Source organism: Apis laboriosa, unplaced genomic scaffold (genome assembly GCF_014066325.1).
Source record: "Apis laboriosa isolate Shangri-la unplaced genomic scaffold, ASM1406632v1 scaffold4_cov146, whole genome shotgun sequence".
Taxonomy (NCBI): Eukaryota; Metazoa; Arthropoda; class Insecta; order Hymenoptera; family Apidae; genus Apis; species Apis laboriosa.
The window spans coordinates 40,656-67,321 of NW_025223501.1; the positions used below are offsets into that span (position 1 = coordinate 40,656).

Below are 26,666 nucleotides of genomic sequence, written 5' to 3' on the forward strand. Positions count from 1 at the left end.
GTGGAGAGCATGAAAGGGGTAGAAAATAAAGGGACCACAATCGTCGAAGGTACAAAGACGAGTTCTTTGAAATTCCAACGCCTGGCTTCGTTGAGAAGAAAAAAAAATAAAAAAAAGAGAGAAAAGGAAAAAAATACCATATAGACACTTGGGACGGAGAGAAAAAGAAGGAAATAGAGAATTACCTTGTATTACAGGACGTTATATTTCGGCGGAAACTTTTTTCGTTCGCCCGACTTTTTCAACAATTAACTCTTCAACTCTCTTCCTCCAGTTTAATATACCAGCGATTGTCATCGATTTTGTTATTATCTCTTTGTCTTTTAACGGGGTAAATAAGATATTTGTCACGATCGATCGTTGATATACGAAATTTAATAAGAAAGATAATAAGTAATTTATAATTTATAATAAAATAAAATAAAATAATATTTGAGAATGTGAACTTAAATGAGGAAATAAGTGAAAAATGTAGAGAACACTTCTTAAAGAGTTATCAAGGAACGCAAGTTTATGCTAATAAGATCAATTATTTTCGATATTCTTTTTTTTATAGACTTTTCGACGCTTACTAAAGTTCCTTTCACAAATCTAATTTGGATCTTCGTTAGAACTTTACACTTTGAAACTTTGAATTCCGTGCGGATCATGATCAATTAGTTGCTAGAAAAGTAAAGAGTAAAGAGTTGGCGGATAAATTATTGCTGAGTATGCAAATTTTTTGGAAACATGAATGTTTTCCTTATAGAATATTTACTATTATATTTTGCTAATTAAATAAATTAAAAACACATACATGAAATTTCTTTTCAAGTTCTAAACAAATATGAACAATAATAATGATCTTAATTTTTTAAAAAGATACCAAATTTTTTAAAAAGATTAAATCTGAAATCGAAAACAATTCGTTATTAAAATATCTCCGAATAAAAGTAAGAATAACAACATTATTATTATTATTATTATAACAATTGATAAACTTTATTACCAAAAACTCTTAGCGAATTTCACCTATTAAAATCTCCACACGACACACAATCGCTGAAACCTGAACCTAACCTCCAAAAACCCTTAAACGGAAGAACCAAGACTCGTGGCCTCGGCCTTCGACGACCCATTGCCCGCAGAAGACAATCTATCCGGAGGAATCGTGGCGTGATGATAGTGGGGATGATATTAGAGGGGTGGAAGTGGCAGGAGAGGTAAGTTGGAACGGGGCTGCGGCGTTCCTTCATGCGGCGAACGGACCGCACGAGGCTGCGCCGACGCACGATACCCCATTTCGACTACGTTTGCGCGTTGTGCACCCTTCTACGGGGTGCGTCCGTGCCGGCAACGCTGTTCATGGACGGCAGACAGTTTTCACGGCACTCGACGAACGCCGTTCCTCGTTCAGTCGTAGCGAAACAATTCCATTCGATCTATAGAATCGCGTTGATATCGGGTTCGCGATAAGATCAACCGATTGGATTCAACTGATCGTCCAATTTTCTTCGCGAAAACACGAGAATAATTTTTGATAAAAGTCATCATGAGTCGAACACGCGACCATCATTGGCAGAGGATGCTGCGAGCAGCGTGCAACAACGTGGCAAGCTTCTGAAACCAGTTTTTTAACGAGGAAACTACATTGGATCTCCCTTGGCTCTCCCCGGATCTCCCCGTCTCTCCCTGGCTCTCCCCATTTGCACGGGCACACGGAAATGATTCTTCAAGAGATTTCGCATCTTTTACAGTGTGGCTCGCGTATACCAACGAAAAATACAAGTTTGGTGAAGTAGATGATTGTTTGGGAATGGATCTCTCCAATTGAATCAACCGCTTGACGTCGCGAGATGAGTAACAGATGACAGGGTCGCGCTCGTGGATCAATGTAAACGACAAACAGGCTCTGGGCTCCTCGATCGCATCTGAGAGGAGGTGGCAAAGGGCGAAGTCGTCGCGAGGCAGACTGTTGATCGACCGTGTATCGAAGAGAACGAGAAGATCCGAATATCGCGAAAAACATAGATGAGAAACGAAAAACGAGAGATTTTTTCATATTTAGAAACGAGATGTTCTGCTCTCTGAGAAGAAAATTTTTCAAATAATTCCGAATTCTGCAAAGATTTCCGTCCAAAGACAAAGGAAGGACGGAAGAGACGGATAATAAAAGGTCCTGATTCGACTTTTCGCAAGATCGCTGACTAGTAAGGAAAACGAAGAATAATTTACGGTAACGGTTGGACTCGAGCGATTCGAGAAGCAACTGGGAAAAGTTTGTTCCGCGTCGACGAGCCGATATGCCCGGCGAAACGACTGTGGGAAGTTGAGGACTGTCCGGGCGATCGCTGCCAAGGTAAGTAGTAAGTTACGCGGTAGAAGTTCTCGAAGAAAAGTTTTTCGAACGTTTTCGAATCGATGCACCGCCGCCACACCGGCAACCACCACCACTATCATCAACCACTCCACACTAGCACGCACGAACATGTTGCCTCGTGCATCTTATCCAGACGATTTTTATCGTATTGCATCACTTTTTTTGAAAAATAAAAATTAAAAGGAAAGATAGGGTTTTAATACATGTGATTGATGTACAAAGATAAAGGCAAATTATGAATTAGATTTATTACTTATTTTTATATTTGATTTTTGGGTTTAGATAATTGAAACACTTAGAGCAAAATATGGTTTTATTTCTTTGAAGAATGAAAATTGAAAGCAAAGATAGATTTTTGATATAGTATAGAAGGTTAGTCACATGATTGAGATGGATTGCACGCTATTCTTCGATGAATGGAAAAGATATATAGATGAATTAGATTTGGTGGGATGAAGGATTATGTTTATATTTAATCCTTGGATTTGGGTAATTGGAATTTAATAATTGATTGTATAATTAATGGAATATTATCACTTTTATTATTGATTAACTATTTGAGTACAAAAGATGATATGATGTTAAATTATCCAATTTTAAAGATATAATTGTATAAATACTAAATTAAATTATACCGCACATATATTATTTCTGCATACAAATCTATAATATATTTTATCGTATTTGTATGTTTCAATTTTCATAATAATGATAAAATACAATAAAAGTATCAAAAAAATATTATTTTTGTTATAGTATAAATTTTTCTTAAATAAAAAAATTTTATAAAATTCTAAAATATGACCTATAATCAAAAATTTTAATTAATTTCCAATCAAAAAGGCTTGCCTCATTAATTTAATAATATTTTAAATTTATTAAAATATTTTATAACTTTTCGCATAATAATTAAAAGATTATTTTTTTCTATAAATCTCATTAATTAATTTAAGTTTATACTTTCAAAAAAAATTTTTATCATCAATTTAATAATCCTTTAATTATATTAAAAAATTTATTGCAAAATACATAATTAAAAGATTTTTAAAAATTCATATTGTAATAATTAAAAGATATTTTTTTATATAATTAATAAATTTTATTAATTAATCCATGTACTGCCTTCATATTTATATCTTCAAAAAAAAGCTGCATCATCAGTTAATTTAGTTAGTTAATTCTTTAAATGCTAAAAAATTCCATATCATATAAATAAAATATTTTCTTTCCAATAAATCCCAGTAATTAACTCAAATTTTTGCTTTTATTTTCAATGCCAATTTAATTTCTCGAAAGCACTTTTAAAATTATTTAACGATGATTTTTCTCACTTGTATCGCTATTAATTTAATAATCTTTTAAAACATTCTATAAAAATTAATACATATCGCGTAATCAAGAGATTTTCACTTAATAAACCACAATTGAAAATCTTGATACATTATCAAAAATAAAATATACTATGTTATTAACAAATTTTTAATAATTTCTTAATTACATTAATAAATCACTAAAAATTAAAATATATATTTTTTTTAAATAAATCCTATTAAACAACTCAAGTTTTTACTTATACTTTCACAAAACACTTTAAAAAAAATACATGTTTAATACTAATTTATACATTCATATATCATTTCTTTATTTTATTGTTCAACAATTCTCTCGAAACAAGCATTCCACAAAGTTTAAAAAAAAAATTACCAAATTTCCGATTTCAATTTTCGAAAAATTTAAATTTTCAAATCCACGATTCAATTGTGTTTCCGCAGTATCGAAGAAAGATATTACGTTCCATGATTCATAGAATATCGAGAATCAAGTGGATCGACGTTTAACTTTTCACGGTGGGAACGAGGCGAAGTAATTTCGTCCCGGTTGTCCCGTGTTAACAACTTTCGATAAATGTCCCGTCTTTGTTGGCTCGTCCGCCTCGTTTTATACCCGTCGATTCGTCAGCGAAACTCGTTTTTATCCACGAAACTGCTTTTATCGAGTCACCCTTTCCTTTGCCGAAAAATTGGTCCGACCAACGTCAGAACGATCATGTTTCTGTATTAAGATATTACAATAGTAATTTCTTATTTTCGTTATACGAACAAATATTTTATGCGAATGTTTTATCATATAAATAATATATTTCATATTATATGCAAATGTATAATATGCGTTTGCTTTCTTCTTTCGAAAATGAAATTTATTTATTAAACTAAAGTTGTTAAACTAATGACAATAATGATCGTTTTAAGATGTTATGATTATTTTGAATTTTTGAAAGTTAAAAACTTAAAAAAATCTATACAAACTGCTATTAGATTAAAACAAATTTAATTAAAACAAAATTAAATTAAATTAAATTAAATAAAATTAAATTAAAACAAAATTAACGTGTAATCGAAGAAATTAATGATTACTACGATACTATTATGATTGAGAATAGAAATATTATTTTAAACATAAAAATATGGTAATTGGAGGAATTTTAAAAATAATTAAAGTAAATTTAATATAAGAATAAATTGTTCAGAAACTGTAAAATATTATTAAAAATTTTAGTACGGCAATTTATAAAGTTAATGGATAACGAAAGTTTGCAAATTCCACGAATCGTAATAAGATAGTTCAAAAATTTTAAGGATAATAATACAATAATTCATAAACTATAGGAAATTTTGAAAATCGCGATTCGTGAACTTTGTTAATATTATTAATATTAATTATATAATGGTGATATTTATTATATAGTGGTAGCATAATTTGGAAATCTTATGTATAAAAAAAGATTATAATATTTTATAAAATTTTAAAAATAATAATATTTAATAATTTAAAGATTTAATAGATTTAATTTGAATAAAAAATTTTAGAAATAGATTTTAAATAATAATATGATTATTTAAAAATTCTATATAATTCCATATATTAATGTAATAATTTCAAAATTCTGGACATATATCCTAAAAATTCTAAACATAGAAATATAATATTTTAAAGTAAACTTTGAAAATAATAATATGATAAGTTCTAAAGATAATAACAAAATAATTATTAAATTACAAAGTTAACAACAAGGAACTGGTATTAAAATACTCTTACTTTAATCTCTTCTTCCATTACAGTATAAAACTTTGTATATATATTATAATTATCTAATTATATCATCCAACTTATAAAATAATCGGTAAAAACAATATTATTTTATAATAAAAAAAAATATATTTTAAAAATCTATCATATCGATTTCTTTTAACAATTTTGATATAAGATATAACAAATAAATTTAAAACAAATCATTAAAAACAATTAGATAGGTATCAGTAAAAAAATAAATAATTTATTGTACTATCTACATCAAATTACCAGTATTTTTATTATTTTAATATTGAAATATGTTTGACAACGATTTTTTTTTTTTTTTTTTTTTTAGTATTTCCATTCTTTAATTAAGAAAATTTCTAATAATTAAGATAATTTGAGAAATTTTTAAAGAAAGTGTATTTTTTAAGAAATATCCCCTTCTTTCTTTGCTTTAGAATTAAAATTAAATTTAAAAAAAAATATATTAAACAGAATAATATTACGAAAAATTATTACATTGAAAGCTTTCTAATTTCACTTTTTCATAATTCTAAAAACCAAACGGAAAAAAAAAATTTCAACGCGTAAAAGCTTCCTAACCTCACTTTTCATCACATCATCCCTAAAAATATTCTATCCAAACGGAAAAAAAAAAGAAAAAAGAATGACAAAGGATAAAAATTGTTACATTTAAAGCTTTCCTAATCTCGCTTCTCCCTCACATGCCTCTGGAAAATCCTTGCCAAACCAATTTTCAGCTCATCCTATCTATCAAATTCACTTTCAACTTTCATAACCCTGCGAAACATTCGTATCTCGGGGAAAGAAATATCTCGATTCTACATCGAAAAAATTCACAATTCTGTCGATTCGTCAGTGAGAATCCACTTTTCCTCGCGGTAGAAGCGCAGGCGTAGTTCGTGCATAGATAATTCATAATGACCAAGCTGGTCTATAGTTATCGTCCCGGAGTTTTCTTTCCAACGACCTTTTTTTTTTCATTCCTTCGTCTTTCTTTTTCTTCCTCTTCTTCTCCTTCTTCTTCTTCCTCTCCCCTCTCTTATTTCGCTCGCCTTCCTTCAAAGTGGAGGAGAAACTCGTAGTTCCCGGATCTTTTAACGTAATTGGTTGCTGGTTTGCGCGAGAAATTATGAGTTTTCCTCTTTGCCAGACGAATATTGTTATTATTCCTGACTTTCGCGAGTGAAACGAGATTTGCTGAGTGTACCAACCATCGCTCTTCCCAGATTCCTTGAAATAGGTTCATGACGTGGGCGGCGATACTTGTCCAAAGAGAGTAATTTTGAAAGAAGGGAAGTTTCTCCTTGATATTCCCCTCTATGTTTCGCGTGTGTTTTACATTAAGATCACGGATGAATCACGACATTCAATCGATTTGATATTTAATTCCGTTCAATCTTGCGAAATCATTTTCGCTCTCTTTCTATCGTTTAATCAATTGTTTAAATTTAAACACGGTGTTAATTTTTAGGCCAAGTATGAAATTAATATATAACATGAAATAAATATAAAAAAAATTGCAAAAAAAGACTAAATTATTAATTTCGTTAAATATGAAGGAAAGAATAGATAAAACGCAATTCGTACAATCGATGGATCAATCGAGTAATCGTTATAGCGAATAAATATCTCATGACATTTGCCAATAAGCCTAAATAAGTGGAATTTATGTGTGAAACAAATATACAAAACATATTTCTTCGAGCTCCCTTCTTTCCCTCTCTTCTTTATTACTATATTTCATCGGGTAAAAAAAAAAAATCCACCATATCGGCATACAAAGAGAAAACAAGTTATTCATCGAAGCGTGCATAAACATACGATAACACGTGGTGGAGGATTTGAAATACAAGCTGGTGACGTTGCTTTCATTAATTGAAGCCACTTTTATTCGGAACAGTCTTCAAAATAATACATCGATGTATTAAGAGGATACATCTAAATATAGGAAAGGGAATGATTGACCCAAACAAAGAAGCGGGACAGAGATGCGAAATGTGTAAGGGAAAATGGATCGTCTATTGTCAGACACGTTTCGAACAGTTATGACCTATACATACGTGTACATACTATAACTCTTTACACATGCGTTATTTCGATAACTGTTGTTTTCGATAGATTAAATGGTGAAATAGGAAAACTTTAAAAACGGGAAATAATATAAAAAAAAAAATCGAAATACTAAAGCTTTTTAAAAAGCTTGAAAAAAAAATTAAAATTTATAACAATATTTAATATATATATTATATATATAAAAAATTTACATTAATATACAAAATTTAATATATATATTATATTTATCTGGAATTTTTAAAAGATTTACAGAATTTTCTAATTAATTTTGCTCAAAATAAATTTTGGGAGGACTCAAAATAGATTCATTACAAAAAAAATTCAACGTTCACCGAATTAAATATACGTAACACCACCAAAAATATATTAAAACCACTTTGCTATATATTTTTATATATTTTTACTCTATTTTATTTCATTTTACGAGTATTCCACATTTCCAAAAAATTTAGCAAAAAATCTAAGCCAAGAAAGAATTTCACAGACATGTCAATCTCAATCTCCTCCAAAAAATCAACTTTGCAAACGAGTCACACGTCCAATTTCATAAATCACGTTTCCTCTTTCTCTCTCTCTTTCTTTTTCTTCCTTCGCATCGGTTTATCGACGAAATTTGGAACTTCTTGAAATTCTAAAATCTCCCCCAATCCTATTGCGTGCTCCCATGTCTTGCTCCACATCTCACCATCCCTTTTCCACGCATCGACTTCCATCCTCGTCGCTCAAAGCCGCAACGTTTCGAGAGACTTTTAACGCTTGCCGAGTCCTTTCCACCGCGACGAGATCGTTAAATCCTTGAAGAAGCCACTCGATCGATCGAAGAGGGAAAAACGAAGAGCAAACAAAGAGCTCGATGGGCGAGGCGTCAAGTGAAGATTGTTCCATCCGATAGTATCGTTCGTCTTATTTATTTACCCTATTCCATTAACGACGAGCTTTTCCACGAGTTTTCGACGTATCGTTCATTCGAAAAAAAAATCAATCGATTCTGAAGAATTCATGGGGGAAGAAGGGCAATCGAGAAAAAGAGGAAGAGGACAAATCGTAATTGGAAGTTTTATTACTCTTTTTACTAATATAAGCTGTGCTGTGGATTGATAATTGTTAAACTGAATATACATAATCCAAATTTTACTTACGAAAAGGAAGTAATGATTTACTGTAAATCAGCGAGATAATAATTAATATATAAATGAATTTGTACAACGAAATAAAATTAAGAACGTAATAAACGTACCTATTGATTTTATAGAAAATCGAATAACATTTAAAGATATTTGTTTTGCTTTTTGCGATAATATAAAATATGGATTTGTCGATACGCACATAACGCTGTATCTTGGAAAATGAAATTCTTTTCTAAATTAAAAAAAAGAAGCGTTTCATTAATAATTTTTTCGGGTAACCACCGTGGTAACGAATTACGAATAAAAATACCGAACTTCAGCTTGAAAATCCGTTTAAAAGAGTTAAAACAATTTATAAGAGTGAATCATTTTTCTTCTTTTTTTTTATCAAATAATAGACTTTTCCCTTTTGCCGGAATTAAAAGAAAAAAACACTTCGTATTATTAACTTTAATTCGTCTGCGAGTTGGAAAATTTCGGAACGTAACGTTCCAGCCACGATCCTAACCTCACTTTTAAAACGACGATGGTCGACGATATTTCGGCAGTGTAAAACATGGAAAGACAAAGGGAAATGCTGGAAAGGGATGGAAACGTGAGAAAAAAAAGGGATGAGGAAGAAAAAAAATAACAAGCGACCACACGACGAACAATGGCGTAACGAAGAGGCTTTACGTGATATCCGAAATGTGAAAACTGTAAGAAGATTTTTGTTCAATAGGGAAAAATGACTGGTCAGAAATTCAATATTTAGCTGTTTTTTGCTCTCATTAAAGGACGAACAACGATCAGTTGTAATTACGATCGAAATAAATAAATCATGAACATAAGTAATATGACTGATTTCGAATGAAACTTTTTTTTTTGTTTTCCTCTTTGATTCTTAAGTATTCGTCATCGATATAAATTCGTCACGATTTTCAGCAGAAAGTAATTTTTATTCGATATGATACACGAGAATTTGTACTTTCTGAATTTTAAATAGAAAAAATTATGGATCTGATTGAACGTTAAAGTTCAAAGTCCATCTGAAATTACCACCTTGATTTTTGTCATTATTATTATTATGAATTATTGGAAGTTGAATGATTTTAAAGCATATTTTTTATAAATGAACGTGTCAAGAAACGTAATAAGGAAATTAATTGTTTTAAATTAGTCGATAAATTAGTTTCTTTTGTTAAAACGAACTTTCTAAAAATTAAAGGGAAAAAAGAAGGAAGAGGGATCATAGATGCCAATCGAAACACGTTTGGCGGAAACTTTTCCACTTCCCGTGAATTTTTTCAACTCGAGTACATAAATGTCGCTAATAATGGTCCCAAAGGACCCAGAAACGGGAAGGATACTGGCGTAAGTCTACTCTTAATCCCTCTTCTTCCAAGTGGACGGAGGAAGAGGAAAAAGATAGGTAGGAATTATAGGGAAGGGAAAAGCCTATTTCCCAGAGACCCTTAGGATTACAAGCTCTCGAAAAGCATCCACCTGTTTTATTCAACCACCGAAATAAAGAAAATAAATCGAATTAAAGGAGCAAAAAGAAGAATCTTAAAAATAAAGGATGTAATTAAAAATAAACGATGTAAGAATTAAAAAAAAAACTGTGAAAATTAAATATACTGTAAACTCGTGGATCTTTTTGACAAATTAGTTTTAATTGAAATCGTTATTATATGCATTATAATGTGATCATCGTAATTAGTTCTTTATTTAATAAAAAAAAAAATTATTAGATTATATAAAAAGATTGAAGATGATTTGGGAAATTTAGTTAGAGAAAAATCACTTCAAAGTTTTCTCAAATTTCATATCTAAATTTATATAAAATAAAAAATTATGATTAATTCTCTAACAACAGAATTAATCGTATTTTCTGTTATAAATTTGTATACTTGCAAAAATTATTAAAAAATAATATTTATTAAAAAATAATAAATTTTGCTTACGCTCGTCAATTTCATTTTCTTTCTACAACATTAGATTGAAAATCCAATATCAGTATAGACTACAAGAGTTTTTAGTACTTTGTAGAACAATTTTTAATTTCGTATCAAGATCAAAATTAAATATTGGATGTTTTATTGGAAAAGCTTGTTAGAGACTCCTTTAACGTTGTCGGAATAAGTTTTTTTTGATAAAAAAAACTTGAAAATTAAAATTAAACTAAAATTTACACAAATTTAAAAAAAATATATAATTATCGAACCACGACTACAAACTACAACATCACAATTTTCGAACAAAAAAATATTCTCCGATAATTATTCTTCGATTTAAAATAATTAAAATAAAAAATAACCTTAATTAAAATAAAACAATCCTTATATAAAATAAATTCAAGGAGAAAATCAAACGGTTAATCGGTGCAGAAATTATTTCGAGGCGTTAACACGAGTCGCACTGTTTCGATTCGAACGAAATGAGGAAAGTTATACGACCCAAGGAGATGGTAGGGATTGGATGGTGGTGGAGAGTCGATCGAAAGACAGAAAACACCGTTCGAAAATATTTTCTCGACGGCGTTATCGAATTTCCACCATTATTTCCGTACGAATGGAGCCCACCCTGTGAAAAGCGTGTGGTCGAAGACGAGGAAGTTAGAAGACGGCTAGAGAATCTAGCCGTGAACGTTAAGACCGAGTTTAAAGGCGGTTACCTGTATGTATCGCGGGTGGAAATCCTATCGTATCTGAGACCAAAAACTTTCAGCCGTTGTCGCGTTCGCCCTCGTGTTCCTTTTTAATTTATTTATACGGGGTGCCTCTGTAAATTTCTCTCGTAAAAAGATTCCTCGACGTGTTTTATGGCCGAGAATAAAACGATTTTTGTTTTATGGCTATAGAAATATATACGTTTATCCGTGTATCTTTTAGAAAAGAAATAGGAGAGGGAGGGGGAAATAGAAGTAAGGAGACGAAAGGAAGGATTCTTGCCTTTGCCCTTGTACTTTTGATCAAAGCGTTGATTTTATATAATATTTTTCTTCTTTTTCTTTTTTTTTTTTTTACTCTATATTTTTCCACACACATATATTTCATATATTTCAATCTTAAAATTCAAAATTCTATCTCCCTTTCAAATAAATCGTGACTTACACCTATACAATTAAACTGTTAAATTATACTTCGATATATTATTATAATCGTTAATAGTTTCATTGAAAAATTCAATCAACAATCTTTGAACACCTTTGTTTTCGCGAGACAAAAGCTCGAATAAAAATCAAAGGGTTAATTAAATTTAACCCTAGCGATTAACTAGCCTCACTCCGTATCACAACACGCCTCCGATCATTCTCTTCTCTTAAACAATAGAGCATTCAAAGGTATTCTGAGTAAGTAACAGTGAATTATGATTATTAGAGAGATCGTAATTCAATCAGCCGCGAGAATTCGTGTAAATAAATCGGTTTTTGTCAAGGTGTAAACGCGTTGATATTTATAGTTATCGTTCAAAGAAGGAACGAGAGGAAGAAAGGGAGGATAAGAGATAAGAGGAAGAGAAAGGGGGACGAGAAGGAAGGCAGAAGCAACCTTTTTATCCTCGAAAGGGGTGGTGGGAAGAGGTTCTCGTTCGCAAATGAGGCACGAGCGTGGAGATAAGGGTGGAAAAGCCGCGGGCCACCGAGGGTCGAAGCGTACCACCGCGAATAAAGGGCGATCAAACGCGATAAAAACTCGCCTCGAGAACCGATAAGCCCTAATTGAATGTTCCCCTCTCTGATTTTTAGCCTTAGCAGAAAACGTGTCCGAAACGATAAAACCCTCCTCCCCCGTTTGCATCGATACAACAGGATCCCCAACTCAATTCTTTCTCGTAGTAGAAATTCAGTTTCGAAAGTGGAAGATGAAGAATGATCGTGAACGTTGGAATGAAAGATTTGCTAATGTGAGTTGATGTTGATCTGGATCTCTATTTTATCTAATCAAGTATGCAAGAAGCAGTTGATAATTTTACGAGAGTTTTATTATTATACAGATTATTTCCCCTCCTATTTTGAATTTTCGCCATTCGAAAGTTTATTTTTAATATCGACGTATTACGATTGCTTTGATTCTGTATAACTATAAAATTAGAATAAAGTTAGAAGCTATTCCATCTGGGAATATTTTAGTAGATGACAAATTCTTTGGCCAGATTTCAAATTCCTTTATAACACGATATATTTTTCTCCTATTTCGTATTGGAATTTTTCAATTTTAAACATCGCGCATTTTTGGAAAGATTGAGGATTATTGTTTTAAATCAAATAAGCGAAATATCATGTGTATCGCACAATAACTTTTAATTGCTAGAAATTCTTTTTGGAATATTTTTTTTTATCATTCTTAGAATATTAATCTTCAATTGTTTATCGTAAAAAAATATAAAGAATATTTAATGAATTTTATGGTAAATTCGTCTTCAAAGCCATATTACAAGAAGATTGTTTCGAAATAATCTGCTTGACAAAGTTTACGCTTTACATCCTTAAATTGGATGATATTCGTGTCGCGATGATGGAATTGTAAAACTTTGTCATGTGTATGTAAAATTGTGGAACTAGTTGTGCATTATGAAAAAAAAATTTTTTCCTTATCGCCTCTTTTGCATTCAACTTGTTGAAAAAAGTTTCACCAAATAATATAAGTTTTAAAATTGAATCAGTCAAAACTGCTTTAATCCTGCTATAATATTTGAATACGATACTCCACAAACTTGTTAAAATATGGAAAAGAACTTTTTAAAAATATTCAATAAAGTTATTTTTTAAATTTTTACATATCGATTTCCAATTCTCACACAATTCTTTTAAACCAAAACAAAAAAAAAGAAGAGATCGAATATTTTTATAAAAATATGGACAACAATTAGAAAATTACGACAGTGTTTTTGCAATCTTTTTTACAATATGTAATATAATATAAAATTTTAAATAATTCAAAAATCTGATAACTGTAATCACTATACATTACGTAAATTAATAAAATTACACGTACCTGAAAATAATTTCTGCCCGTGAATTTCTATTGAGAAATTTCAATTGGTTCAAGCTGATACTATTATTTCCATTAAAAATTTATTACAATATTGGACTGAGCCCCATAAGTTGAGAAACACTGGATTATGGGATAATCCGAGAACATGAATAGATGACGGCCACTAACGTCACACCGTTCCTTGGAAACGCGAAGAATCAGGGCACGAGTCGAGAAAAGAGGGATGCAGAGACTCGAGCGAGACACGTATCCGTTAAATTAAAGAGTAACGCTCATTAATATAGCGACGAATCGTGAAAAATTACGGGATATTAGACTCTTTTAGTAATTAAGAAACTATCTTCGATCACTATTAATACAATTGAGCAAAGAATCGAAGGAAACGATTTAAATCAACGACGTAAATCAACATTTCACAAAACAATTTTTTTAAATCTTCATTTGACTTTGTGAAAGAAGAAATTGATGAAAAAAAGGAAGTCGACTATTAAAAAATATGATCAAAAAAATAAATCAAAATGAAACAATTTAAACCGTTTTGTGTCGTTAAAAGAAAACGAGAAAAGACTTTTTAATAATATCTTTTAAATTAAATAGGATTGAATTGGAACAAAAAGAAATCGTTTCGAAGAATTGAGTAAAATCGGGTGATAAAACGATAAAGAAAAAACGTCGGAAGGAAGAGTGCAACGGAATTTCGTCCGACTTGACTTTTTCCCTCGACTTCCGCCCTGTCTTCCTCACTCGAAACAGTCGATAAGAAAATAGAATTTCTCGGTGAGAATTGATTAAATCGAGTATTTCGCGCGATATCGTTTCCAAATAATTGCAATTATTATTATTAACACATTGAATTTTTATCAAGGCAATTTTCGATCGAAAATATAATCAATATATAAAAAGTTTATTCGATCCTTTTATTTTTATGGTAATCATAATTTATTTGTAAAAAAATTTTCTCACGCTTTTTACAATAATTAAAGTTTGTAAAAATTATCTATTTATCAAATTTATAGATAAATATTGTAATAATTTAAAGAATTTAAGAATTAAATAATTATGATTAATGTGCTTAATTAAATTTCTATTAAATTTGTTTTATTTTTTTAAAGAGATATTACTTTTTTTCAAGAATATTAATTTTTTATAAATTTTTTTATTGGTTTATGTGAATTTATTGTAAAAATGTAAATATATATATATATGCTAGTTGGATTAATTTGCAAATAAATAGGTCGAATCGATAATTACAATATTTTTTATCGAGAAATGATGTTTTATTATATTTTTTTTAATATTTTATATTATTTTGATATTTTTCATACCATGATTTAAAAAATAAAATGTATGTATATTTGTTGTTACAATTAAATATTTTAATATTAACTATGATTTAGGTGAAACACAATTTATCAAGTTAAAGTAAAACTGATAAATCACAAAAAAAAACAGAAAAATTCTCATTGACATTAAACTGAAAACCTCTGATTAAAATTTCTGTATCAAAATTTCTAACTAATAAAACTTTCTAAAAATTCTTAAAACATAATAAAATAAAAATTGTGAAATTCAAGATATTAAATTGAGTAATTAATTATATTAAAAATTAAATATTGTATTTTTATGATTATCCATTCGTATAAGTATAAAAATTGAAAATTTTATCCAATGTATTATTTCAATATTCAGTTTAATCAAAGTCAACAACAAGAATGTTGCAAAAATTTGGAAAAAAACATATTGGAAAAAAAGTTTTTATCAGGAATCATAATGCACAGCGTATAATTGATACTAAAAGAGCAGATTAAGTACATTCATCTCGAGATAAGGTAACTGTTATTCGTCTAGCAGAGATTTAGTCGACATGACAACCAGATAGTTAGACGAGCTCGTTATCTCGTTCTAGCAGACGCATTTAATTCGAAACACTTGAATTTTTCTCATGAACATAGAGGTTCACTCCACTACTAATGGAACCAGATTTGATTGAAAGAAATGTATTAGCTCAAAATGAAATGTATAAATACATGCACGTGATTGAGATCTTATTTAATACATGATTTAATTTGAAAGTTTAAAATAATTTAAAAAAAAAATAAAATAAAATAAAAAATCGAAATGAATAAATTTTGAGAATTATAGATCTTGTAAAAATTTATCTTATAAAATTTAATCTAATAAAATTATAAAAATTCTATATACACAAATTCCACATCAAAAATCTAATTTTAGTTTTAGTTTTAAAAATTCAAAATTTTCTTGTAAAAACATTCTCATATAAAAATTCAAAATCCCTAAAAATCATTCTCTTTAAAAATCTTCTAAGAGAAAAATCCCATATATTTTAAAGATACGAAATCTCATATTTCTTATTACAATTATAATGTATATCAAACTAAATCCACGATCCAATACCATTACACTAATCTTAGTTTATACTTCATTAATCCTAATTTACATACATCCCGAGCAATCTATCCAAATTCCAGAAGCACGATCCACGTGAGTCGCCAATCTGAAGAAAACAGAGACGAAGACGTTTTCAAGTCAGGCTTGATTAAAAGAGTCTCCATAAATCTCCTGACCAGCAACCGGAACCGTAAAGAGTCCTTTAAACGACTTATTGGATCTCGACCTATTTCCTTAAAGGTTTCCATGATTTTCCATCTCGTCCAGTCGATTCCCTTTCTTCTATTATACGTTCGAAAATCTTCCTCTCACTCTTTCACAGACCATGGATATATCGAATCTGGACATCCCTCTAATTGACAATCCGGTCCAATAAGGATAGACGAAAAATTGTCAACCTTCTTTCAAGGATCATATTATTTTTTTCAATCTTTTGGTTAACGCGACACATCTCTTTTCTTTCCCTTTCTATACCCTTCTTCTTAGAAAGAATTCGTCCTCCCTCAACGGAAATTCGGTCCAACATCTCTTTGTGTCCCTCTCTCTGCCTCAGAGGCTGCAGACTCCCACGCCTCTAGCTGCTCGGGCTATCGATTGCGAGCTGCCAGGGCCACCAAGACCCCTGGCTTGGCTTCGTTGTGCTAACTCGTTACGCGGTGTTACCGCGTGTCCCGATTATACTCTGCCAGAACCGGAACAGACGGTGTGTCCATAGTATCGTGCAATGCTATATATGCGAAGGATATATCAATATTGTACTTCAATTGTTTGTTTCTTGGTTTCTTAATATCTTTTATGAGGATAGTTTCATGATATTTTCTCTCTAGATATTTTCTTTTTGATTTCCATAGAATTTCCATTATCAATATCAATAAGAATAAATAGAATTCCTATTTTTCATATTCATTAGTTATTATTAGATATATTATTGATGATTACCTGTGAATTAACAATATTTCATTAAATATTCAATATGTTCAGAATATCGTTAAAATACTAATAATGGAAATAGTAAAAAGATAAAGAAAAAAGTAAAAAAAATCGCTATTCATTGCAGATGAAATATAATTGATTCGTTTAATTTCTTTCCTATAAACTCATTTCTTCTTCTATAATCATTCCACTATAATCATTAATTTTTTCTTTATATTCTTGATATCTATTTTCATAATGTCTTCACAGCATCTACGGTTCATTTTGTAGCTATTTTTTCAAGCCAGCTTTCTGTCTTCCGTCAGATGATTCGTTATCTTTATTTTCACATTAATTCACACATAAATGTTATTATGGTGTAAATGAAAAGAAACAACAAATATTCTTCTAAATTTAAAAAATCTTCAATCTTTGAATCTTTGCGATGTAGAATTCATGTTAATTCTAAATTAAAATCAAAATTAAAGGAAAGAAATTTCCTGATATAGATTATATCTAATATTACTGATGGTTAAATTATAAATTGCTTCTGAATTTGAGAGCTTGTATAATTGAATTTATAATATAAATATAATTATTATATCATATTATAGAAATTTCTTTTATAATAATATGGAAATAAATTTTTTACTTTTATATTATCTTCATATCATTTCATATAGGATATTTAAATAAGATTTAGCATTTTTTATAAGAAAAAATAAAATAGATTTTAGATCTTTTGGCCTATTAGTTTGTTGAATATTTTATCTTGACAATAAATATAAAAAATAAATGGAGAGCTAAATATTTTTTTAAAGTTTTTTTAATAATTTTCCTTTGCTAGTCAATTCGTTTTTATCTCGATCGTTTTCTCTTGTTATATATGTATCAATATCTCTATATTGTAATGTATAATTCTGATAAAATAAATTGATATATGAAACATTGAGAACTCGAGTTTGAATTGTATAATCGAAGAAAGAGTTGGTGGATAAACGAAATTTCTCAATGCATTCTCGAGTCCGCGAACTTTTGAAAGTGCTCTCGAAATTGGCGAATTTCGAGATGAATTCCATGTTATAACGGGATTTCAAACGAAATTGCGAGGAAAATCCGACTATGCTTCTAGAGTATTCTCGTGCGAACTTCGAGTATTTCGGTATTTGAATTTACTAGTGGCTGTTCGAATATGTGTTAAGAAAATTTTTTGAAGTTTGAATATGATTATTTAATTGATTATATATGTAACACTGTAATTATTCTAATCAATTTTATCTAGTAATAATAAATAAGAAAGCTTTAAATAATATATATATGAAATATAATATCTGTAAATTAAGTAAATAAGATAAATATATTTAATTCTAATAATCTAAATCCGTTTTTTAGATAGAATTTGTATAACTTGTAACTTGTATTTTTAGGTTAGGATTCCTTATTTGATTGCGATAACAAAAATCTTACTTTATAATTAATTAATAATCAAATAATATATTTTATAAATCTTTTTATTTGTAACTTTTTTTTTTCTTAACCTAACATGAAAACCTAAATTTTATTTGATATAATTACAATATTTACTACCATATTAATTAATCATGGTTTGAGATTATATCTGACCAATTTTGAAAGGAGATAGAGAATGTATAACGTATATGAATACATGTATGTGTAATACAGTATCTTTAGTACTATATGCAGAGAATTATATTTAATCCAACATAAATCTTCTTATTGAACATTCGATCTCTGACGCTCCCATAACCTCTATAGTCGCTCGATCACCTCACGAGGGAACTATTGCTTAGATGCGATTCACTTGGATTATCTTGGGCGTGTTAATTAGTTACGCGGGTTAGTACTGCGTCGATTGTAACACTGGGCTTGCAACATCAATTCCAATTAAACTACCTAACCACAAGGGAATGCGATTCCTTCACATTTACCACCTAACAACAGATCCTTAGATCATATTTCGATCGCTTTGTTCCATCTCGAACGCTCTCGCACATTATGATAAATCGTAACGCCATCTGTAATAACTTTTTGAAATTCGAATCGATTTTTATCTGAATCGAAAAAAAAAACGAGATATCGATTTCTTTTATTAAATGACATCAAAATATAAATGTTAGATATTTGTAGTTTTTATAATTATCAATTTATTAATTTTTAATAATTAATTTTTTTATTTTTTAAGAAATACAAATTTATTAAAATTTTATATTGATGATCCGTAATGATCACAGTATTTAAATATATAATATAAATAAGATGCATGAAAAAAAAATAAACATGAAGTAATTGTTGCTAATAAAAATTCTGTATTTTATTATAACTCTTCGATTAATTTCATTATATATTTATTCTAAAATTTACAGGAATATAAAATTTATTGATTAAAACTTATTAATAATAAAACAAAAAAAGGAAAAATCAATTTCTTTATCGATCAAATTTTTCTGAAATAGATAGATACTCCATTCGGTCGGTTGATTTTTCTATGTCTCCTTTTTATTGTTCGTTTAGCTGAATTCGTCTCGAATCAACGAACATATTGAATCATAAATTCTCGTTCTGCGAAATATATAGAGCCTTTCATAACTCGATCAAGTAACATTATATTAAACAATATTTTTAATAGCTCGAATTTAATAGCTCGTTACATAGTGATCAAATAAAATATTAGTTTTAAACTAATCTATAATTTAATGTATTCCCAGCAATTATTTGATTTTAATTTCATTAAAATAATTCAGAATAAATTTAATTCACTTCAATATATTTTTTAATATCCTTGACCGATTTCTTTTATCTTAATTTCCAAAATTTTGAAAAACTTCTTTTTTTTTTATTGATTCTTAAATGATTATTTATTTCTATGATTGACCAATGATTCTGAAGTTACTTGTACCATGACTTTCGCGAAAATATAGTCAATGATGACGACGACGATGACGAGGCGGAGGATATTTGTGTGCATCGACGTCGTCCGTAGGATGGTCGCGAAAGGAGGGATGCCACGACGACCCACATTCCGTCGAATTTAATTTCATGCCTTATCTCTAACCACGGTACAATGCTTCAACTGGAGCGGCTGCGAATCCTTCTATCTTTCGCTTGTATACTTCACATACAACGCTGCACGACACTGGAGTACAACAGTTCACAGTTGTGCTTCGTTCGTGGCCGCAATTTCTGTCCGTACTTTTCTCACCGAATATTCACCACGTTGTTTCTCGTTTCAATTCATTCTTTCCTTTTTTTTTAAATAATCGATCAATTGATAATATAGATAGTATATTTTATTTTTATTTACTACAGTTGAAAACTTTGAAAACAATAAGAAATTTCAAATAAAATTATTGAAAATCGTATTAATTTTATTAGAATCAGTAGAATCTTGCTGAATAATAAAATATATTTATTCTAAAACAAAACTGAAATATTAAATTAAATAAATAAATTCTTAGTTTATCAAGTGATAAAATCTTTAATTGGAGAAAATTATAAATATAATTTTGAATAATTTAAATAAAAAGATATAAAGGAATTCATTATTAAAAATATTGAAACATATTAATGTATATACATAGTATTAGATTTTTTTAATCTTAGTTATTAATCAATTAAATTTAATATCAATATTTATTAATTTAAAAAATCTAATAGATATCAAAACAAATAATATCTTTTCTGTTATTTTAAATCTTGAAATTTAAGAATGAGAATATATTGTTTGCTATAATTTTTTTTCTTTTTTTTTTTTTTTTTTTTGATATAAAGTATTTTTCAATTTTCAATATCAAGTATTTTAAAATACCAAAATTTTAATTTAAAAAAATATAATTTATATATAATTTAAGATGTCAAAATTTTAATAAAAGAAAAATATAAAATATAAAAAGAACTGTATTCATACTTATACATATTTTTTTTTTTTTCTAAATTTTTTCTTATTCTCTAAATATTAAGTATTTTTAATATTTTCTTATAATAGTTTTTCACAGAAAAAAATTGTAAGTAAATCATACGATTATATTAAAATGTTTAATATTAGCAGAAATTAATATTAGAAAAATTGTGAAAAATAATCCTTTCATAGGCCTTCGTGGCTTTCTTATATATCCGTAAACAAAGGGTGACACTTATTTACACATGCGGGACCTCATTCACCCTTAGCAACCCCCTCTTATTTACATTTTTCCGTATTAATTAACACGCGATCACTGAAATATAACTTTTATTTCATTTATCTAGAAATATAAATAACAAAACACTATTCTCTTTTTAATAATTCATAAAAACTTATTTCTACAATAAATTTTTAAAATATTTATTATTTCAATTAAAAAAAAAAAAGAACCTCACATTGTATTATTCATAAATTAATATAGAATTAATATAGTTTTTGTTATAATGTTAATAATTAAATGGAATAAAAAATCAATATTGATTTTGAAAAAAAAATTGTTTAAATTTGATTAAAAATTTGATTTAAATTTTTAAATTTTAATAAAATTTCAAGTTTTTAAAAAAAAATAAATTGATGAATGTAAATATTGTTTTGATATAATTAATATAATTGAAGCTTGATTATATATAGAAAATGATAACTAAAAACTGATTGATGAAAGTTTGATTGCTTCTAAACTTTGTTGAACATTGATTAAGAAGTACCCAGAAATTCTATTTGCAGGAAGTTTAATTATTTAAAGAGATGCTAACTGATAGTGTCAAGTCTTATGCAATTTCAAATTGTCAATTTAATAATTTTATTTATATAATACTCTTATTGAAATATAAAACTTTATTTGAGTTCAAATGTTCTTCTATTTAAAAAAATGATTGATTAAATTCCTTTAAGAATTATAAATATAATTCTTAAAGGAATTTAATCAATCATTGCAAAAATTGAAAAATTAAAAAAAAAAAAAATAAAGTAATAAAAAAACCCATTTACAAATATATATTTCAAAAATAACACAAAAAATTCAAATGATTTTGATTTTTGAAGAACACAGTTTATAAAAATCTTTTTTTTTGTATAATATAAAGTATTTTTTTAATTCGTATATCATGTTTTAAATTATACAATCCATTTTGAATGATTGTCTATTTTAATTGAATCAAACAAATAATTAGAAATTTGATATTGCACGATTTAATATTTCCAATAATGGAAATACACATATATGCAAGATTCCAACTTTCTATGTAAACATATCATATGCAAACATACATATATAACTTCGTTAACGAATCCATATCTAATATATCAAATATATCAAAGAAATATATTTTCAAGAAATAATGAATAGTATCTCTTCTTTTAATTAATAAAAAAAATACAAGTGAGATACATATATATATATATATATATATATATATACTACAAAATATATATATACAATACAAAATCCTAAAGAAGATACATATGAACATGTTGAATTATTTTCCATATAAAATATTGTTTCGATAATCCTGCAAATGATGCCTGAAAAGATCATACGCGTTGAATGGTAATAAATTGCACACTTGAAATTGACAAGGACAAAACCACGTTCATTTATACCTGACCTCAGGGCAACACAGGTATGCGACAAGATTTAATGAGATTAGGGGTAATTTCTGCAATAGGTTTGCCAGCGCACCAAATGGACGAGGCTCGAGGGAGGATAGTGGAACGATAGGAGGCGACCGGTTGCGGCTGCAGCTGCGGCGTCGGTCGCTGCACCTGCAGCTGCAGCTGCGGCGACGACGAGGCTGCCGGTAGCGGCGTGTAGACGGTGGTTGAAACGATGCAGAGCACCGGCGACTACTATCAGAGGGCGCCGAGATGCTGTCCAGGAAGGAACGCGAACGCGAATACGGACGCGTTGAGAATCAGCGCTTCCGTGAGGGGAGCGGAATTACTGTGTTGCTGCTGCAGTTGCAGCACGGCAACATCTACCAAGACGCCAGGATTGTTGGCCAGCTTAGGAGTCTGCGTGCTTGTGCTGGGGTACACACTGCTTGGTGCATTCGCTTTTATGGCGCTGGAAGGTGGTCTGAAATCGGTGAGTATTAATTTCTTTAATAACTTTGATTTTATTTATTTCATATATACGCGTATATTTAAAATATGAAATAACTTGTTAATGAAATATAGAAAGAGATATAAAATATTTTTTTTCTTCTCTTAATTTTTTGAAATTGTCCTATGCACAATGTTGTTCTATGCACAAATTATGAAATTTTATGCACAAGTTATGAAATTAATTCTGTAATCATTAATTGATTCTGAATTTTTTTTAAATAAATTATATATACAAATAAAATAAATATTTTCGCTTTTGTATTGACAGGATTCAGCGAACGATCTGCTCGTTTCCACGGGTTCAAAATCTGAGGGAGGATCGTACGCGGTACCTAGTCTTGAAGATGATACCGCTATGGAACTGAGAGCACGTACCGTTGAAAGACTCTGGAGTATCACAGAGGATCTGAATGTATTGTACAAGGAAAACTGGACAAGGCTAGCAGCGAGAGAAGTGTTTGAATTCCAAGAAAATCTGGCACGAGGTCTTAGGAGAACTTCTTCGCAGTATGAACCATCATCTCGATCTAGGGAACATTCCATGGATAGGAGATCACATCGAAGATGGACTTTCAGTGGTAGTTTGCTGTACTCCCTGACTCTGATCACCACCATAGGTAAGGACACTTAACATTTTTGGTAAAAATATAAGTATTTTTTATGTACAATTTTTAGAACGATATAAAAAATATATAAAAGTTTTATATATATGTATAACATTCATATTATTATACATCATATAAGTTAAAAATAAATAAGATAGAAATTAACTTGTATGACTTGTCATATTTTCAACAATAAGTAAACTTTTAAATAAAAATTCTATATATAAAAGAATAAGGTAAAACCAACTCCAATTTACAATTCATTTACAATCAAAATACATCCATTACATTTCCAATAAATGTTTCACATTCAACCAGTCTTCGCTTGTTCTCTTAATAGCGGCCGATTGTGATACGATTTGGTCGATTGACGTTTCAGGATACGGTAGCGTGGCGCCTCGCACAGTCTGGGGTCGTTTGATCACAATAGTGTACGCTTTAGCCGGGATTCCCTTAATGCTAGTCTATTTAAGCACGGTTGGTGATGTCCTCTCAAGGAGCTTCCGCCGTTTGTATGGCCGACTGTGTAGACCAAGAAATTGCAGCAGAAAGCAACAACCACCTCCACCGCCGCCTCCTGTAGGCGGAATTATGAGCAAAACTTACAGATACGATAACCATGTCGACTCAAAATCTGGAAATTACTATTCGGCTAGTAGAGAGAGCTCCTGCGATGATTTAGGAACTAGAGGCACCAGTAGTGCCATCTTATTGGATTGTGGAAGCGAGGGATTGCTTCATGCTACTACTAGCTCTACTGCTGCACTTCAGGTATAACGTATTTTATTCTGAAAACATGATTTTACATTTAAAAAGTGATTAATATTAGAAAATTTGATTGATCAATTAATGAGAATAAGAACAATGAGATGCATCATTGCAATAGAATTGTGGATAATCATTCTGGATTAAAAACAAACAAAATAATAAATTAGAAAAATTATAAACGTGCTTACAAACTACAATTAATATATAACTTAATAAATAATCTAAGCATATATACCATACTTATATTAAAAAAATATAAAATATATAAAAACACAATATCATAATATATTATATAATTGTATATAATATCATAACAAATATTTCAATCTTTATCAGGATATGTCGTCGGGAAACAGTAAACGTCATTTTCATCCATGCTCACTGTCCCTATCGACGAACTCGTCACCAGGCTACGTGGTGGAAACGAATCCCGTGAGGATACCGATTAGTCTTTGCTTGGTGATTATGCTGATCTACATATGTGGTGGCGCGCTAATGTTTAACCGTCTGGAAGGTTGGAGCCTTTTGGAAGGCGGCTACTTCTGCTTCACCAGCCTCGGAACCATTGGTTTCGGTGACTTAATGCCCGTTGGACGAAACGCCGCGTCCGCTACTCTGGAGGAGCTCAGCTTGTGCGCCTGCTCACTCTACATACTCGCTGGGATGGGCCTGATCGCCATGTGCTTCAACCTCGTCCAGGAGGAGGTGGTACGCGTGGTCAGGGTCTTCGGTAGAACCTGCGGCATGTCGTCGGGGGTGGTGGTCGGACCTATCGGTGGTACAGGTATCCCTGATGCAGGCATTCGACGGGGAACCGCTAATTTGTTCCGGATGAGAAGTTATTTTATTCAGCTATGCTTTAGATTCTAATTTGAACGCTTTGAGTCTGATGATGATATATATTATATATAAATAAATATGATAATAAATAGATAATATGATAAAATGTTTAAAAACTAACAGTATTTCTATGACAATATTGATATTATTGTATACTTATATTCTTAAAAATAGGAATGCAATTATTGACAAGCTGTTGGTTAAATTAGATTTAGATTTATCAAATTTTTTGATATAATAAAATTAAAAAAAAAAATTTAGAATTTATATTAGTTGGAATTTTAAGTCTAATTAAATCCTGTTAGTTTTAATCTATTCATAAATATTGATTTAAGCATGATATCTCGCAACTATATATTTTTCAAACATTTGGAAATATAAAATCAAAAATATTTATTTTTTTTTAAAATTAATTTAATTTAATGAAAACAAACTAATTTAATTTAATGAAATATTAATGCGTTTGTAACCTTAAATTCTATATATTTCTTAATATATCAAAGGAATTATATAATAATATAAATAATTATTTATTTTTAACCTTATTTAATTATCAAAGCTTTAGCTTTTTCTTTCAAAAGCAAGACGTCATTTCCAATTCAGGCTCAAAGTGTTAAAGGAATCACGAAACGAATATCAAACTCGCATTCGCTTGCACGTAGAGCGGTTCTGATCCACTCGCGTCGGGGATTTCGATTGGGCATCTTGACCACTCTGCATAACCCCTTCATTAAAAATGCAAAAAAAAAACCATTTTAATCAAATCAAAAAGTAAAATTTTTTAATTCATCTTTCAAAAAACTATAAACCCTTAATATATTTAACAGGTACCAGTCCTGGGCTCAAGGCCGACTTGGATGACGGAGGAGGTACCAGTGACTCGCGATTGTCCGAACAAGAAGAAGAAGCGATCGCCATGTCCATGGTGCCAACATCCTGACAGCATCAGGCTAGGAGTCCCGCGGACGGGAAGCTCCTGGCCCACACGTCCAACACTGCCATAAAACCATCACCAGGTCATCATTCTCTGCCACGAAAGAAAACATCCGAATCCAGAAATTCTTCGACTCAACAGTTTCAACGTGCCCAATCTTTAAGACGCAGCTGTTTGTCTCCAACACAATATCATCATCACCATCAACATCGTCAACAAGAAAGTTCCTTACACTTCGAGTACTTTGTGCCTAGAAGCGTGAGTGAGTTCAATCTGGCAGCAGCGGCGGTTACGGACATGGCTGTGCCACCACCGCCACCTACTTCAGTTTTACGACCATCCTCAGCTGTCACGCCACCGGTACCTTCGGCATCTAATTCCGCATCGACGAACCAGTCTAGATTATTGGAATGTACAGGAACGGCGACAAGAAGCCGCGAGAAGATGGTCACGTTTGAGGATGAGGGCGTGAGTTGTGC

At 30.0% G+C, this 26,666-nt stretch overlaps 1 protein-coding gene across 3 annotated transcripts; it reads left to right on the forward strand.

Moving 5' to 3' along the window:
* Positions 1-1,371: 1,371 nt before the first annotated feature.
* Positions 1,372-26,401, forward strand: LOC122717009 (potassium channel subfamily K member 18-like). 3 transcript variants are annotated; one of them, XM_043940644.1, is made up of 6 exons: positions 1,372-2,338; positions 22,602-23,020; positions 23,309-23,657; positions 24,025-24,416; positions 24,750-25,121; positions 26,081-26,401. In XM_043940644.1, the coding sequence occupies exons 2-6, from the start codon at positions 22,763-22,765 to the stop codon at positions 26,255-26,257; spliced, it is 1,548 nt and encodes a 515-aa protein (XP_043796579.1). In that variant the 5' UTR covers positions 1,372-2,338; positions 22,602-22,762; the 3' UTR covers positions 26,258-26,401. The 3 variants fall into 3 exon arrangements, with proteins under 3 accessions (XP_043796579.1, XP_043796577.1, XP_043796578.1); XM_043940642.1 differs by having other exon boundaries at positions 24,750-25,197; positions 26,081-26,338; XM_043940643.1 differs by lacking the exon at positions 1,372-2,338 and adding an exon at positions 18,620-18,815 and having other exon boundaries at positions 24,750-25,197; positions 26,081-26,338.
* Positions 26,402-26,666: the final 265 nt, after the last annotated feature.

Excerpts from the sequence above, each read along its gene's own strand:
- LOC122717009 (XM_043940642.1), top strand. The coding sequence starts at position 22,763 with ATGCAGAGCACCGGCGACTACTATCAGAGGGCGCCGAGATGCTGTCCA. Across the intron at positions 24,417-24,749 it reads GCTCTACTGCTGCACTTCAG|GATATGTCGTCGGGAAACAG; the intron begins GTATAACGTATT and ends AATCTTTATCAG. Across the intron at positions 25,198-26,080 it reads CGGACCTATCGGTGGTACAG|GTACCAGTCCTGGGCTCAAG; the intron begins GTATCCCTGATG and ends TATATTTAACAG.